Source organism: Python bivittatus, unplaced genomic scaffold, assembly GCF_059951505.1.
Source record: "Python bivittatus isolate LINGU-HERP-01145 unplaced genomic scaffold, Pbiv_v1 ctg000610_np1212, whole genome shotgun sequence".
NCBI classification, from domain to species: Eukaryota; Metazoa; Chordata; class Lepidosauria; order Squamata; family Pythonidae; genus Python; species Python bivittatus.
In genome coordinates, this window is record NW_028277088.1 from 17,839,197 (window position 1) to 17,856,642 (window position 17,446).

At 47.5% G+C, this 17,446-nt stretch overlaps 2 protein-coding genes across 5 annotated transcripts in view; one reads left to right on the forward strand and one right to left on the reverse strand.

Moving 5' to 3' along the window:
- Positions 1-1,801, forward strand: part of CUNH10orf67 (chromosome unknown C10orf67 homolog) — a 73,151-nt gene extending 71,350 nt beyond the window's left edge. For all 3 annotated transcript variants that reach the window (XM_088150367.1, XM_088150366.1, XM_088150368.1), the window contains one exon: positions 1,345-1,801. Coding sequence is in view for 2 of the 3 variants with exons in the window: in XM_088150366.1 (XP_088006492.1) it covers positions 1,345-1,406 (62 nt within the window). In the remaining variant the exon portion in view is untranslated. The remainder of the gene's footprint in view (positions 1-1,344) is intronic.
- A 12,013-nt stretch (positions 1,802-13,814) lies between these two features.
- On the reverse strand, positions 13,815-16,462 carry PTF1A (pancreas associated transcription factor 1a). Of its 2 annotated transcripts, none has more exons than XM_088150252.1 (2): positions 15,621-16,462; positions 13,815-14,564 (listed from the first exon to the last, which is right to left on the reverse strand). In XM_088150252.1, the coding sequence occupies exons 1-2, from the start codon at positions 16,294-16,296 to the stop codon at positions 14,362-14,364; spliced, it is 879 nt and encodes a 292-aa protein (XP_088006378.1). In that variant the 5' UTR covers positions 16,297-16,462; the 3' UTR covers positions 13,815-14,361. The 2 variants fall into 2 exon arrangements, with proteins under 2 accessions (XP_088006378.1, XP_088006379.1); XM_088150253.1 differs by having other exon boundaries at positions 15,610-16,462.
- Positions 16,463-17,446: the final 984 nt, after the last annotated feature.

A 17,446-nucleotide genomic window follows, 5' to 3' on the forward strand; every position in this document is an offset into this window, starting at 1 on the left:
TGAGAATTGTTTGTTTTTAGTTTAGCACAGTTTGCAATCCCAGGTTTTATAATCTATAACTATGGCTTATCATAGTTGTGAATCAACTAATTGTGACTTTTTAAAAAAAGAATGATAAACTATGGTTTAATGCAGCATATGAACCCATTCCCTTAATTGCTAAATTTACATGTACCTGCAAATGTTTTGGCCTATCGCTACAAGTCGTTGGGCTGTGGTTACACAATATATTGTGATTAACTTAAACATGGTTTACTCAGTTAACCCAGTTTTCTGAGTTTACACAACATACTGAGCCATGTTCATGCTGGGTTTACCCCACACATTAGGCTAAAATGTCATGGAGTCATTTTTATTTCCATGTGTCATGTAAACATAGCAAATGTGCTACAGATGTGCAATCCATTTTTAACAATCTCAAATAAATTTCCTCATGAATGTGTATGGAATTGCAGCCTGTTTTTAATTAAAGTAGCATAAAATTCAAACCAAACTGATACAGTACTCAAATGTTTAGAAATAGTAAAGAAACTATTCTCTAAGAACAGACAGATTGTACCATGGCTATACTAGAGTAGACCATCAATGGGCCATGGAGTATGCTGATGAGGGGGACTTTTTCCATCCCAGGAATCTTCACAGTCTTCGCTTATGGACAAGACATGTTGCATAAAAGTGAAAATAGCATCTAGTAGATGCTACCCTCTTTTCAAAATAAAAGAGACTCTTTTGCACCCCAAATGCTATTATGGTGGCAAACGTTGGGTGGACTAAATCTACTTGACCAGAGTTGTCCTCCTTGGGAATTTAATAAAGTAGTCTCTTGTTCATACATTGGCCCACTAAATTTAATGCAGCAGTTAGATTTTGATCAGGAAGAGATAATTCTTTGTAATAGTGGATCATGTGGCTCCAACCCCTATGTATGATTTCTTTTACTGTGACACAAAGCCATGATTTATTTACCCACTGTTTAATGTTAGCCATAATCAATGAAAGTAGCCATAAAGCATGGCTTAAAACTTTATTGGCTGGATTCATAAAAACATTAAAAACATTAAACTAAAACCAAAGCCTGCAAACATAGTCTGTATTTTCATGACATAACCCAATTTTCTGGTCCACATGATATATTGAAACATAACTTCATTACACAGGTTAGGTTTGCATAACTTGCTACAGCCACAAATGTTTCTATGGAAATATTGTTCTCTACCCTTCTGTAATCCATTAGCCCAATGACCAAGCCAGGATACCGTATTTACCATGCTTCCCACCAAACAGATCTGGGTAGAGTACAGATTCAATTCTTTCTCTCTCTCTCTCTCTTTCTTTCTTTCGCAGATGGGAAACAGCTTGAAGAATCAAAGAGTCTGTCTTCACCTCTTATGCCTCCTGTACACTGATGTGGGCTGGAGACCACTGCCATATCTGGAACATTTGTCTGCATTAAAAAGGTTGAACGCTTTCCGTTTTGCTACTAATGCCTAGAAGGAACTCAAAGCAAATTGGCCAAATGGGAAGCCACTGCTCCTGAGAGTGCCTGGGCATTTCCTGCCCAAGTGTCACAATGGTTGAAGTGGATCAAGATATTTCTGGAGCACTTCCTTTGCTTCTGTTGAGGGGCTCTGGAGTGTTTTTCCTGATTTAAACAACAAAGGGCCTTAAATAAAGAAGCTCAGGGCCATATCTCTCTAAACCATTGTTCTGCAACATCTTACCATTAAAACACAATAAAGATTTAGTTCTTAAACTGAGCTTGAATTCTCTGAATGCAGATTTTGTGGGATGTAAAATCTAACCTGCTCTCTGTCAATCCATCATTCTACTATCAAAATAAAATGACCTTTTATTTAAATAGTTTTGATGACTCTAAAATAGGGCAAACTGGGGAACTTTTCAGATAAAAGAGTTTTGTCCAGTCTGTTTTAAATACACACATTTAGTTACCCATCAAGATATGTTGGCCTAAGACATGATGTTGAGATGGTCCGAGATTCAGCATGTTCACACAGTATTGCTCCTGGCCTATTTTTTTTTTTTTTTTTACCACGTAGGGCTTAGATTCACACACTGTATTACTCCACACTTTGCTACGTAATCTGCGGCAGATTCAGGCAATATACTAAAGCATAATGGGGCTTCATTTTGATTAATGTGTCAGGTGAACCCAGTCAGGGTTTGTTTTCTGATGCCTTTTGTCTTGCTTTAGCAATCCTTGCAAAGGACAGCTGATATTGACTTTCTAATTTATTTTAAGCTTGTCGGTCAGATTTCACCAACCTGTCGCTCTTTAGATGGGTTGGGATTTAAGCTTCCAGAATTTCCAGCTGGAGATCTTGGCAATTGGGTGTGATGACTGAATATTCTGGGAGTTATATTCCCTTCCCAGCATATCCCTAGGGCACCAGCTTGGGGAAAGCTGGTTTAGGTTTTAGTATTTAACCTCCACCCAAAGCTTTTTAAATTGTGGGGTGGTTTGGCTGGTCATTTCTTTCCAATGTAAAGACTGCTTGTGCTCTGAAGCTTGCAAAGTGGTGAAGTCCAAGAATGCCTCTTGATTCTGAGCTGTAACTACATACCTACAAACACAGTTATGCAAGTGAAAGAAGAAGGGTAAGAGTTGCTGAGCAAAACAGAGGTACAGTTCCTTGGACAAGTGACTGCCTCTTGGGCATTGATTGGTCATTGATTTTACACGCATAGCCCAGTTCCACCAAGGTCACAAAATGTTTGTCTTGTTTGGGCTTGAAGCTCCAAATTCTTTGTGAGTGCCCAATTAGAATGAAGCTGATGGCAACCAGACAAGATGCAGGAGTGAAATGAGCAGAAACTCAGTTGGGGGGTGACGGAGTTTCCCCCACACCCTCTTCACACAATGGCCCACTGCAAGCCCCTACCATTCTTCAGGCTTCAGCTCAGCTCCTTTTACTCTGTGTGCCAGAGGCGTTTCCAAAGGATTGTTGCCCTAGAAACTTGGTTTCAATCTCCTGCTATATATCAACAAGCTTGTTTTAGCAATCCCCTGCCTGAATTACAGTTACACAGTTTGGCGCTTCTTTCAAATTTCCTCCCATTACTTGGGCCAAAGAAAGGCATTTTTCCTCCTTTAGAAATGAATTGGCTTAATTAGTAAGTAGATTAATGGCAATGGCTGGTGAGTTGGTTTCCAGCAGAGTTTCACCAGAGAGGGTTAATCGGAGTCAGGGCTGGAATCTTTCCCAGAACTGGCTGCCAGCCATTTTCCATCAACAAATCAACCCAGAAACAAATGCGCTCGCTCGTCGCAGTTCCTATCAGAGAAATAGAGCTGATGGGTTTCCTTTGAGAGGCACCAGCAGCAAAGCTGCCCAAACATGTGGTTGTTCCGCTGCAGGGCCATCAAAGCACACCTAGATTCTGACTTTGCTCAGCATTAAATCCAAGGCTTCTAGGTCCTCATTCAAACAACTGGCAATCTAAGTGAAAGAATGAGCCAGGGAAGGGAATTCAGACTTTCCCTTCTTACCTACAGCCTCTTCTCTTTCTCTGCTTCCTCATTTCTCAAATGTAATGTGAACTGCCAGTTGTGAGAACCTACAACATCAAGCTGCAAAGACTCCAGTCTAGGTGGTCTTTCTGCTTTTCAGACTCTCTTTAATCACATCTAGGTTCAGTTGATTCATTTGGAAGTCCCACTCACTCCTGTGTTAATCACCAGTCACCTTCGCTTAGGGTTATCACATCAGGGCTGCAGAAATCCAGGCAACCATTAGATGGCCACAGAGAGCTAGAGTTTTCTATATCTCTTTGTTGCCAGTCAGTAACTGATGGGATCTTTGCAGCCTTTTATGCTGAATTCACCCATTGAAAAGATTATGGTTGAACAGGTGTCAGTTGAACTGAAAATTTATCTGGAGTGTTTGAGTTTTGCCATGTTGGTCCCATATTTGCAAATTATCTTTTGCCTTACCACCCTATCAAGAACAAAATTGCATCTATGGACCAAAACTTCCTTACTGACATTTCTGTTCTACTCTACTGGAGGAGGCTTGAGCGCTGCAACAAATTTGGGGGAGGGGTGGCTTGGAATTGCTGCAATTTTTAGCTAAGTTTTTTCAGTTTCATCCCAGTTCTGCTTCTAAAATTAATATTAGCTAATCTGCTTTAAACTAATTTTGGAATTAAGTTTGGTGTAATGTGTGTGTGTGTGGTGTTTATTTTTGAAATTCTGTACTGTTATATTGGGTTACAGATTTCTACACCCCCAATGTTTAAATAAGAAAGTGAACAATAGAAATAGGAAACATTCATTCTCATTTCCCCCATATTGATAAAAATGCATTCATAGTTAAGAAAAATAAGAAGTTATCTTGCAAAAACAAAAAACCCACCCTGCAGAGAAATGCCTGGACAGCAGTGTAATTAATGCTAGAAAAGCCAAGCTGGCTTCATAGTTTCTCTTTTGAAGATATGAAGAAGAGATCCAGTGAAAAATGATGCATGCTTTAGCATTTCAGAAAGCTGGCAACTAGCAGAGTCTCTCTCTCTCCCTCCCCCTCCTTTCCCTTTTTTTTTTCTCTTTAACTTTCTGCCTCTGAACAAAGAGGTCGGCAAAACTAGCTAGGTTGTAATGAGTCCTGTGTCCCAAGCATCATGGAAACATATTGTATCGAAATAGTTTGGAAGAGAATACCGGGGATGAAAGAGAATGGGTGCTTTGATCAGCTCCCGGGGGTCCTGAGCGCGCACAGACCGGCTTGCAAGGCCTCATTCAGCTCTAGCGAGACACACTTACAAGTCCATTCAATGTGATTTGCATATCTGCAATTTATCACATCGGAACCCTCGAACATTTTTTGCAAGGTAAATAAAAGTTGGGCTGAATAACAAATATCAATCATCTCAGAGCGAAAGAGAGAGGAAACGGCGGGTGCAACCCAGACTAGCGCAGACGTCTGTAAAGAGGCAAAAGAAAATATTTAGCACAGCAAAGGGAAGTTCAAAGAGTCCTTTGACAACAGGTTCAAGGCTACTTAAAAAAGGAAGTCTTTGGCAACAGTTTCTATCCGCTGCTGTCCTGCCACAAATAAGCCTTTGGGATTCCAACTGGTGAAAAAAGAGAAAGAATTAAAACATGCAGGAGAGAAAACCACTGACTGCATTGAGAAACGAAAGCAAAAAAGTGGGCACCTTGCAGAAGGACAAAAGTGCACCCTAGTCCCCACGAATGTTTCTCGATTTTTACATTTGGCTTAATTATCATCTACTCTTATGGAAAAGCATAAAGGGAGAAGAAAACCGGAATAGGAAAATTGCACTTCTCCTTGCCCCAAAGAGATACCAGTAAAAAAAGCGTTTAAGGGGATTCCTCTCCAGAACAACGGGCAAGTTAACAGGCAGCCATTGTTTGGCCCTGTAACAAACTTCAGTTAAACACCGAATGAGAATCTTCAACTTGACCTTGGAAAGGCTCGGCGCCTCCAGCTAATCTATCAAACCACCCCAGTGACAATGATGTATTTCCAAGTATTGTCAGATTCTGAAAAGATTGATAAATTCGCCGCTGTTACACCCAGAGTCAACGCTCCTCTTTGGAAGGAGGCACGCTGTAAAAAGTGCGCCTCCACATCCCCAGGTCTTGGGGTGGAAGGGCGGGGGGGGAGAGGGAGGCCTCGGCGAAGAGAAACGAGCCCCCTTAAATCAGGCTGGCCATATTTCCTGCAGGAGCACGAGAAAGCTGGGGACAATCCTCCTCATATTTAACGCAATATTTCTTGGCTTTGGCGAGGAACAAAAGTCATAGCAAGACGTCTTTGTGACTAATTCAGTCAAAGGGTCGGCTCTGGTTCCCCTGCAGAAAGGTCACTGTCGTTGTGTATGGTCCACCAAGGGGGGGTTTTCACAGGGAAAACGGAGCCAGCTGTCCCTGTCACACTCTCCGCACTGGGGGAGCGCACACTGTGCATGGTTATTAACTTCATTCTACACCTGCAAAACCTACCCATTTCCAAGACTTTTCAAGGCTTTTTTTCCCCCTTTTCTTTTTGGACCCCTTTTTTTTCAGCCTTGTCCACTTTGACAACAACTATTCACGTTTTTCCTGAAAAGAGCTGGGAAGGAAGGGGGGCACTTTCTACGCTTCTGGTGGGTGCCCATTGAGCTCCTAGCTAAAGGAGCTGCCTTCCACAAAACAAACTTTGACAAAGTCTCAAATAGTTTGCACCAACGTGGAAACGGGCTGTTGCTAACGGAAGTGTCCTTCAGCCGAAGCTCAAGGGAAGTACAAGGGAGCCACGCTCGCTCCCCAGGCAAAGCTGGTCCTCCATTTCTTCGCCGGTGGCTGGGCGCTTTACCTGTGGTCGTCCTCGCTAAGCGCCACAAAGGGCACCATTTCTCCTCCTCTCTTTCCCCCCTTCTCTCCCTCCCTGAGAACACGCCACAAACTTCAGAAATGAGAATGACTCAAGCCTGCTAGAAAGAACCGTGCTGATTGGGAAATAATTTAATAACCTGACGATGCCCCGACTGATCGCTGCAGCGTGCGCCAACCTTAGCAAGCGAGGAAGGACTGCGAGGGCAGAAGGGTGGCTGGGCGTGCGCAGGGGCGGGGGCGCGTTCGGGAGTGCAGGAGAGGGGCGCTGCTTCGGCTCCTCTCGCCCTCCTTCCCGGCCTAACCAGGAGCTTCTTGCTCCCGTTCGCTCTCCTCGGGCTAATGGGTTGGGCAGAAGCCTAGAGAAGTAGCCAAGGCCCGCAGTGACGGGGGGCACCGGGCATGGCAAGAGTCACCCGTTTGCCTTAAGACAGAGGGGAAAACCTCTCGAAGGCTGTTCCCCAGAAGAGGTGGGTTGATTTGTGTCTTTGGCGCGAGGCGGCAAGGTCGGCCTGCTTTAGGAAGACTCTGAGAGGGAGAACAGACCTCTGGCATCGTGACAGGCGCTCAGCGCAACAAGTTGCTTCAGTCAGAGCAGGTGCGCGGGAAGGCAAGAGGAATCTGGGGGGTGGCCAGAACAGCGAATGAGCCCGGAGGCTCGGAGAGCTTTCCGGGACTTCGGAATCTGGGCTGAGGTCAAAAGAAAGCCACCATCTTCCTGGGTATCTCTAACCTAAGCGACCGTGGGACAACCCTGGCAGGGGCTGTTGGCGAGCGCCGACGAGATGATTTCTGTCAGGAAGATCCAGTTCTTCTCCCTCTGTCAGCCGCCTGAGAAGCGGTTCCGACATGGAGACAGTGTTCACCCCTTTGCCGCCCCCTCCGGCTGTCCGCAGCTACTGAGTCACCCCTGCCCTTCGCGCTCAGGCCTCAGGCCGGCCCGCGATAACGGGGCCCCTCTTGGAGACCTCCATGCGCAATGGTGCCTGGGCAGGTGGAGACGGTTTCTTGGCGGCCTCTTTCTGGCAGACCAGACCTTCAGGAGCAAGAAGAGGGAAGTTAAAGTTCCGGCAGGGGGTCCTCCCCCTCCCGGGGCCTCGCGAGCCGGCTTCTTGCCGACTCCCCCGGGCCCCAAGCCTTTAGGGGAGAAGCAGGACGCATGTGCGTCTCCAGCCGGGGATCCTCCCAGCCGCTCGCCTCAGAGTGTGAGGAGAGTTTGGCCAAGCTGCCCAGAAAGGCGCCTAGTACTCGAGAGTCAGACTCAAAGCACCACGGAATCTGGTTGGGGCCTTCGGGGGTCGCTCTGCTCGTGCTGGTGACGAACTGAGACCGGGGGGCGGCTGGGGGGGGGGGACGAGGAGCGAAGTTTTTAGGAGACCCAGGAAGGCCCCTGCGCAATAGGCTGGCGGCGCGCTCGGCTCAGAAGGCGGCTCTTTAGTGCAGCCGCGCGCGCCTCACTCGCCGCGCCGGCCCCTCGCCCCCCTCCCTCCTCCCCTTTGTTCGCCTTAAAAGTAATGCTGTGAATTAAAAGAAATGACAATGTTTTCTCCCTGCTCGCAAGTCCCAGAGAAGGGCCCTTGAGCTTGGCAAAAATCAGGCGAATCATTCAGCGTGCCACCCCGCACCTGTGATCTTGGCATTGAAAACCCCGCAGACCTATTCCCTATTAAACTTAATTATTCTCCCCAGGCACACAATGGTTGAAATGGAGCAGGTTGGAGTCTGTTTATTGGTCGTAAATGTTTTTCTGAAGATCTTCTGAATCTCATTGTTAGCTTGTTGTTTGAGGCTGCCCTCGTTCTTTCAGCCGAGAGTAGCCTTGGACTTTTCAATTTTCAATCGTAACATCTGCTTAATCGTACGGATCAAAATATGGAGACACAAAACATATGTAATGGTGGATTTGTTAAATCCTGGTAATGAGTTATTAACAAGGGAAAACAATGGGCCAGGATGGTGAGAGCCTTATGGTAACAGAGTCACTTTATGCAACGCTTGACGTTCCCCTTCTTGATAAATGGAACTAAGGTCTGAACGCCAGGTGATAGCAAGAAAATCAATGTCTTTAGAGGCCAGCATGGAGACTTCTTTTCTGTGTGAAAAATTAGAAGACATAAAATTTAATTGGCTGATAGGAGAGGGGGAAAGTAGTGGTCTTAAGTTTAATTGCCAGTTGAAGGCTTAGCAAAGGGAGACAAAAACAAAAAAACCCAAAACAAAAAAACGAGACTCAGGCCTGTTTGTTTGCTTGCATCTCAGCTCCTACTGCAAGTGTATCATTGAAAATGTGTTTTATTATAACACATGTCATGCTTTACAGTTCCCATATTGTGTCAAGACAATGCTTAATGGTACATTAAAGACAAGCAAACCATGCCAACACGTCTTGGAGACATTGTAAGGGCCTCTCTCAATCTCTCTGCTTGTTTTAGGCAGCTGCAGTCCAGCACCCAGAAACACAAAAAGAACAAGTTTGAAATACCAGGTGCATCCGAGAGAAACTCGACAGGGATTGATATGTTATAGCCCAGGACATGAACCTAGCAATAAAGATATCATTTTGATTGTCTCCGGCTTCCACGCCATGTAAAAAGCAAGAGGCACCCGGGTAGCCTTATTCTGCTGGCAGCAATGCCTTTTCCCATCCCAGAGTCCTCCTATCTCCGTCAGCCAAATCCGAGCACCTGTTGGCCAGACCTCACATCCCGTCGTGGGAATCATTGCCTCCCGATGCTTCCAGATCTAGAAAATGCAATTTGTTGTGGAATGAGCATGCGTCCATTCCCACAGGCTTCGGGGGGGGGGGGAGACAAAAAAGAGAGGGGGGGTGAGAGGAGATTTAGCAGGGACACTCAACTGGTGTTTGTTCATCCTGGCAGCTGGTCCTCGATGCCACCGCAAAAGAGACCTTAATGAAAATGGGATGAGTTCATGCCTAGCCGAGGTTTCACACCCCATATATTACACAGGCTTTAATCCTAATATTGGCAGATTAGAAAGCCTGGGAATCCCAAAGGGGCAAGTTCTCAGTCTCCGTCAGGGGCAGCTTCTGTTTCGCCCCGCCCTGCCTGTGCTTTTCAGGGAAAGTAGATTCCTTTCCCATACTTTTCCTGCACTTGAGGCGGAAAGAGATTGATGCCTTGAGGTTTTAATGGGATTTCTGGACCTGGTTTTGTCCAACCCAGGAGTTCCTTCGGTGGAAGTTAAGGAGCATCACAAATGCCATTGATTTCAAGGGCAGGATAGTCTGATTAAAAGAAGTAGAAAAAGTTTAGGATCTTAGCAATTCTTGAATTATTGGCTGCTGCAGCAGTAATCTCGTTCTCCCTCTCGTAAGCGTAAGACTTTGGAGCGACATCTTCCCACATTGAGGAGAGGCGTGGACAATCCTTTGGGGAATCCAGCACAGAGCAACTAACTTTCATCCGATAGTGTCTCATGCAGAGTTTCCCAACCTTGGCAACTTTAAGATGTGTGGACATGCTGGCTGGGGAATTCTGGGAGTTGAAGTCCACGCATCTTAAAGTTGCCAAGGTTGAGAAGCGCTGGTCTAATGAATGAACGGAAGTCTTTTCCAACCTGAACATTGCAGAACGGTTTAGATCTTAGTCAAAACTGCATGTTGCTCTTTTCAAGCTCATCGCTCAATTCCAACGTTACTAATAAACTTTCTGGAGAAAACAACTTTTGCCGCCCTGAAGTTCCTGAGTGTTTTTCCACCAGATCACTGTAACGTTCTTCAAAATCTTCAACTACTGAGTTATTTTATAGATAGAAAAAACTGGTTTACTTCGCTCTGCCGCCCTTCCCGCCGCCCCCCACCCAAGCAATACGCGCTGTTGACTTCCGATCAGGCTGGGGGGGGGGGGGGGGAATGCATAATTTATTTGAATGCAAACGCGCTAACCCAAGGGGAGGGGCTTATCTATGAATCTCGTTATTGTTGCTCTTGATTATTTTTTTGGATGGGGGGAGAAGGAGAGTAGAGAGAAGGCTGATTTCAAAGGTTTGAATAGCTGTCAGTCATGCAAGCCCACACGCTGGTTCCTTCCAGTGCCAAACAATATTCCACACACACACACACGGCTGTTGCTACTTCGTTTCTTGGGAGGGTTTTGTTGTGTTTGGTGTTTTGTTTTTGTTTGGCAATCCCCGTGCCTGCCTTAAATAGCATTAAGGCTCAGGTCTTGGGAGACAGCTGGATCTCACTTTGCTTGCGGATTATACGTGTGCGTCCACGCACTTACGTATATGTGTGTGGAAGTACACACACACACACTTTTTAAATTACTTTTCTGCCCTTTAAAAAAAAAAAATTACCGCAACTCGAGTGAAGAGCTGACGAATAGCGCCAAAGGACTTGGGAGTTTCTTTGAAGATCGCTTTTTAAAGGGACTTGCCAAGTCAAACCAGAAGAGTCACATGAGAGAGACCCTGTCTTTTCCCTCGAGCAGCCCGGCTCTTCCGCTTGATCTGCGCTGGACTAAAGGATGTGCCGGGGCCCTCCCTGAATGATAAAACGCGCGCACGCCTTCACGCGCGCGCACCTCCCCACACCGCAAGCGAGGCGTCCGAAGAGAGGGCGTCCCGCAACAATGCTGTAGTGTTTGGACTGTGCAACGCCACGGTCCCTGCAAACACCCCAAGCGCGCGCGCGCGCGCCCGGCAAAAGCGACGGGCCCTTCCGCCGCTTCGTCTCACCGCGCTGGAGTCCGGCGACCATTTGACTTTCTAATGAGCGTAATGAGATTACATGCCTCCTGGAAGCGTTTGTGCCAAGCAGCCTTTCTGTGTTTAATGAGGTCCTAATACCGGACCGTCGAATTGTAGCTGGGCTCTTCAACCCTCCGCTTTCCCCTCCCGCTTTCTCTTCGCGGCTCCGGACAATTTAATTACATTGCCGGTGGATTTCCCCTGCCCCTTTGCCTGGGGGAGAGGAGCGGGCGGGGGTGGCCCTCCTCCTCTGCCCGCCGCCCGAGGTTCCCAGTGGAGGGCGAGGGAAACGAAGTCTGGCTAATTGCCCTTGGAAGGGACGGTGCCAGACGGGAGACTTGGGCCCGTTTGCCAGCCTATCTAGGTTAATGCAATTAGCCTGCCCGAGCGGGCGAGGCGTTCCTGTTGCTTCCCGAAAGTGCCGGCGTAGCGAGGGGTCATTAGCCGTTTGAGGGCTCCGAGGACAGACCGCGGTTCCCATCCGCCTCACTCTCCCCTCCCCCGGTCGCAGCAGCGCGAACTGCGCCGGATCAGGCACACCAGACCTGGACTGGGCAGCTGGGCTTCCCCTGCCGGTCCCTGGCGTCTAACATGGGAAAATCCGCACCTGCGGCCTTGGCCAGCCGCGGGAGCAGAAGCGACTGGAGCAGCCCCAGGGCAGCCAGAAGTCCCCACCGCCTCCGCGGTCCTCGCGGCGGGGTGTGGGGCTGGCTCCAGCGACACACCTCCGACCCCGGTGAACCCCGCTGTGCAGCGGCTCAGTTCAGCCTCCTGGCTAGATCGATCCCTTTGGCAAGCCAGGATTTCACTCAGCGCAGGGTCCTGGTCTCAGACGCGGATGCCCCGTTTTCGTGGGGTGGGGGGTGGGGGTCACAACAGGGCCTCATCCTGTGCCCCCGAGGAGTTACTCCTCGGACTGTATCTCTCCATTCCAGGATTACTTTCCAGAAGAGCTGCCCTCCTACAATTCCCCCATACATCACACTACATGCAAGCACTATGGTGGAGTTTGGGGTGGGAAACATTGCAGATAAGTTAGGACTACCTGTACTGGAAAAATGTTTTTGTATGTTGTTAAATTTTTCCTGTGCCTTTAGGACAGCCGCTCATCTCACTAACAATGTTCTAAGGTAGACTGCCTTTGCAACTAATTTATACACTGGTAACTGAAGCTTGCAGTGAATTGAACAAACAGCTGTCTGGTGCACTTATTACCCAGTAAGGCTGAGTCTGGTCCCAGGGAGTCAGGCCCCAGCAGTACAGCAGCCAGTTTTCCACTTGCTTCTGAAAGTCTTGGCGGTGCGATTGTTGTGGTTGCTGCTGCTGTTTGCAATTAAATACACTTTTAGAAATAGGAGTAACCTTATTTTTACCTGTCTGGTTCATAAAACCTTAATGAACAGAGACTTTTGAAGCCTGTCTTATGAAATTCTTAGAAAAGCATGGCATTTCTCTCTCCTCCTTCCCACGAACACATGTGGATATACAGAATCATCTCTAATGCAATAACAAAACTAACTCTTAAAAAACAATAAATTCATAGACTGTAAAGATTAAAAGGGACCATAGATATCATATTGTCCAAAATAAATAAGTGGAAACCCTAGATAATAAAAAAGGACACATTCTCATCAGATTTGTCACAGGAGAAATAGTGCTGGCACCACTCTGCAGATTTGACTTCTTCACAGCCTCATGTACTTTTGGAGAAACCTCTAGTTCCCGGTTACCTACCCCTTTAAAGCATGGGATGTAAATATCACATGCTTCTGAGAGATAATTGCAGAAAACTTAAAGATAACCAAGTTGATGTAGCTTAATCTTTTGCTACCTGCTAGAAATCCATAAATAGGCAATCCTCAACACATAGCTTTCCAATGTCTGCCTGAAGTCATTCAGTGAGGGTGAGTTCACCCCTCTTCTAATAAACTTGTTGCATTATCACACCATAGTGCTTATCTTTGGTCTTCTTCCAAGTATTAACCAAGACAGATCCTGCTCAGCTTCTGAGCTCAGACAAATGCTAGATATTGATAAGAGGTCCATGAGATAGTTCTCATCCTAAGCGTCCAGTGAATTTACAAATCCATTAGAAATGACGGCTAAGCAACATTAATGAAAATAGTAAAATGGATTGCCACAATAAGGAAACAAACTTTCTCACACAGAGAAATATCCTTGTAGTGAACCAGTGAACCTGGATTGCAGCCTCGTCCACTGAGAGGTCACCCAACTTTCTCCCACCCGTAACTTCTTTTTGAAGTCAAAAACTTATTGGAACACATAAAGCCATTATTTCAATGTAGTTGCCAGCTTTTAAAACACTTCCCAATCCTGCAACTTTAAATCAAATGAAACTACAGGATCTTCTCAGGTAAGAATTTCCAAGGAAAGTTACAATCCTGAAAAGCAGTCCAGTCTCTCCCCAGCCAGCTGCTTCATGGATATGTGATTAAAAGTTCCATATTTCCCAGTTAACTTAACTGGGGATTCTAGGAACTATAATCCCAGTGTATCTGGAAGGTACTGGGCTCCTCCATTCAGTAATACAGGATTAAGATTTTGCAGCACAGAACCAATAAGAGGAATGGTCTTTAAATAACAGACTTATTAAACACACAGTTATAAGTTCATAGCTGAATCCTGCATCAAGACATCTTCTCCTGGATTTGTAGAAGCCTCCAATATTTTATGAACAATTTAATCGAATTTAAAGTTCTACTTGAGAACAGATCCTCCTCCAAATAAATTCATTTTAATCAAAATTTATTAATATTTAATATAATTAGCATATTCAACAAGTGATAATAAATTATGTTCACATTTCCTGGGAAGCATTTTCTTTTCTAACAAATAATTTTTGCCAAAAGGTGCTGGTGGATGAATCTAAAAGTATTGCATATTTTAAAATTAGGATAAATTATATAAGTTATACATTCAGAAAAGGATAGTTCCATTCCCCCAGCTGTAAATAATAAATAGATAAATAAAAAGTTGATTGCCATTAGAATACTTTTTTTGTATTGTAAAGTACCTGTGAAAATATGTATTTTAAGTAAAACTGTTCCAATAAAAGATGTATATGTAGCTCAGGTTTGAACTGTGGAGTTCTTGGATTTTAGCTGTTCACTTGCAGTTGTTTCATCACCCAACTAGGTTCACACTGATGATGTTACCTAGTTGGATAATGAAATGCCTGCAAGCAAACAACTAAGCTTAGAGAGCACCAAGAACTCCACAAGTAAAGCTGCATATGGCAAAAAGATTGACATTGATAGTCTAATAATGTTCTCATGTTATGATATGAAATCAAATGGGGGCTCATTTTCAATGTTGTTTACAGATGATTTGCTGTTTAACTTCCTAGGGTCTTCAGGAGTCCAGACTTTAGCAGTTCTAATAATGTTTTGTTCCTTGAGTTGTTTTTCATCAGTCCAAGAGAGTGAATGCCCAGCGAGAGGAGGAAGTCCATAATCTGGGTCACTTGGAGAAGGTGATCCTGGGAGGAAGAGAAACAAAGGAAGGGGGGAAAGAAACAGACTGAATATTCTCACCATACCCAGAGAGGAATAAGCACTCATAACCAAGACATCCCATTTTCTGTCACACCTGTTACAGCTCAGGGGAGTAGCAGGTACTCAACTGACTGTGGCATCTGAGTAGCGTTAAGCTCACTCCCCACTTCATCTAGCTGTTGGATAATCTATCAATTTTTGTAAGGAATTTAATATCTGCATTATCCCAGCATGACATTTGGGCAAAAGCAGCCTCTCCCCATAGCCAAAGAATAGCATTCTTTCCTGGCTGCCCTTCAGATGTGTTGGACTTTAACCTCTATTGCAGCCACCCTGCCTGGAAATTTGGGGAACCAAAATCTGGAAGGCACCAGGTTGGAGTAAGCAGAGGTAGCACAATAGTGACCTTTTCCCAACGGGTGAGGGCTTCTGCAGAGGCTATCTAGGGAGCATCCTAATTTGAACCCCAATTTCTTTTAACTGCATGCGGACCTTAATGTAAAGTATGGTGTATTGCTGGGCCTCAAGAACGATCTTCTGACAGTGCTGCAGCGATTTGGTTGTGAAGAATCTACAGACCCACGGATGAATACTGTACTTGGCATCTTAGAATTTAAACTGCACCTCGAATGAGTCTACCCTCTTAGTGTTTACCCCCGTGTAAGGATCGCTTTGGGGTCGGTGCAAGGATACTTCACTTGCCAGGAAACTGGAGGGTGAGAGTTTCAGTGTCCGCTCGTGCGTATCCGCGTAGGCGGCAGCCGCTGCCGCCGCCAAGGGACAGAGTCCCGATCCCAGCGCGACTGGGATGTTGGTGGATACCTATTTTGTGCGCCAAGTCAGTGAGTTTCAAGGCGAGGTTTCAGGCTGCGGCGCGCTCTCACCGCTCGGGGGAGCCGAGTGAATGGGGGGGGGGGCGCTTGAGGACGGCCGTCTGGAGGGTTTCCACAGCCGCAGCGAGGCCACTGGCCGAGGAGCCTCCCTCCCTCTTTTTCTTCGGAGCGCGCTTGACTGGGACGGGAGGCTCACCCTGCACTTACTTGTGCCCCGGTGGCAGATGATGACCTTCTTGGGCTGGCAAGGGCTCTGGCTGCCCGCGCTGCGCAGCGGCAGGTCGGACTGGACCAGCTCGCTGAGGAAGTTGATGTAGCCGATGGCCAGGCGCAGCGTGTCCACCTTGGAGAGGCGCTTCTCGTAGGGCAGCGTGGGGATATGAGAGCGCAGCCCCTCGAAGGCGTCGTTGATGGACTGCATCCGCCGCCGCTCGCGCACGTTGGCCGCCTGCCTCAGTTGCTGCAGCTCCGCCTCGGAGCGCACCCGCCGCCGCCGCCGCGCTGCTGCCGCCGCCGCCGCCGCCGCCGCGGCGCTCAAAGCCTTGAGGCTGCCCCTGGGCGAGGCCGCCAGTCCGCAGCACTCGTAGGCGAAACTGGCCGACGACGGCGAGGAGAAGGATACCGAGAAGCTACCCGGAGCCGCTTCGCAGCACAGAGCGCCCTCGGGCGCGCCCTCGGGTCCCGCGCCACCGCCAGCCGCGTCGCCGCGGTAACACTCGTGGAACGGCGGGGCCAGGAAGCCCACCTCGGCCTCCAGGAGTTCGTCGCCTTCCAGAGGGTCCCGGGACGACTGGTCGGTGAAGAATTCCTCGTCGTCGAAGTAAGATTCTGAAGACAAGGAATCCAGCCCGGCCGGGAAGTGCTCCAGTAGTACCGACTCCATGCCGGACCCGCAGAAACGTGGTTCGGAGGAGGCGTGAGGGGAGGCCAGTTGTGGGCGAGTCGCTGCCTTCTCCGCCGCTTCCCCCCCGCCTTTGGCTCCCGCGGCGCTGCGACTTGCTGCTGCTCTTTTCCCGGTGTTTGCGCGCGTTCTCGCTTCCCGAGGGAGGCTGCAGACTTAGAGGAACTGAGGGCCGGCACGCGAGGATTCTTATAAGTACAACCGCAGGCGCGTGCCATTAACCAACATCGCCAGCCAATCAGGGCTCAGTGGAGGACCCCCCATGGCTAAGGGAGAGTGGGAGGGGGAATATACACCTAGGCTGTTCCTGGAGGGGGAGCGGGAGCGGAGCACGCTCTCTCCTCTTGCGTCCCCTTCGCTGACTTTCTCCTACCTGCCAGCGTTTCTTTCTAGAGGCAGACGGCCCAACGCGTTGGTACAGTTCGCAGGTGCCCATCCATTGTGCGCTGGAGGGATCTGCAGCCGGCACAGGCCCTTGGAGTGTCACGAAGCAACCCTTGGCGCGGTTGGTGTAGCCAACCTATCTCCAGGCTCTTCTACTCCCTCAATCTCGGTTCCGCCCTGCGCAAATGCCCGCCACCCTCGCTTCTTATGTGGCCGGTGGGGGGGGGGGAGGGGGGGGGAGGAGGAGGAGGAGGAGGGAAGGGAGCCCCAGTTCTGGCTGGACTCTGTCTGATCTATCTGAACTTGAAGGGAAGTGCCACTACGAATCGGAAAAAAAGACTGAATAAATCTAGTCTAAGATTATGTCCTGTCCAAATTACTCTCCGTGGCCTTTTAGTATTAATCGGCCATTTGTCTCGCTTTTTCCTGCTCAGCCATTGCCTTGCTAAGACCCACAACCGCTTCTTTAGGTAGATCGTTATTAGTGCATTTTTCCCATGCTCCTGGTGGGAAACTGAGAAGGAAGAGAATACTTGCCATTTGGTTTTCCATCACCAAGGTGGGTTTTTTATTTAACCGAGATCTATCACTGCAGAAGAGACTGTTGGAGTCATCTGCTGTTATTCTTTTGGGACAACTGTGTTAAAAGTTAGGACATCTGCAGAATTTAATAGTAGAAGCAATCGTCCTGAAGATGACGCTCAACGCATTTTGCCAAAATTCTCCAACTTTGCACCACAAAGGAGAA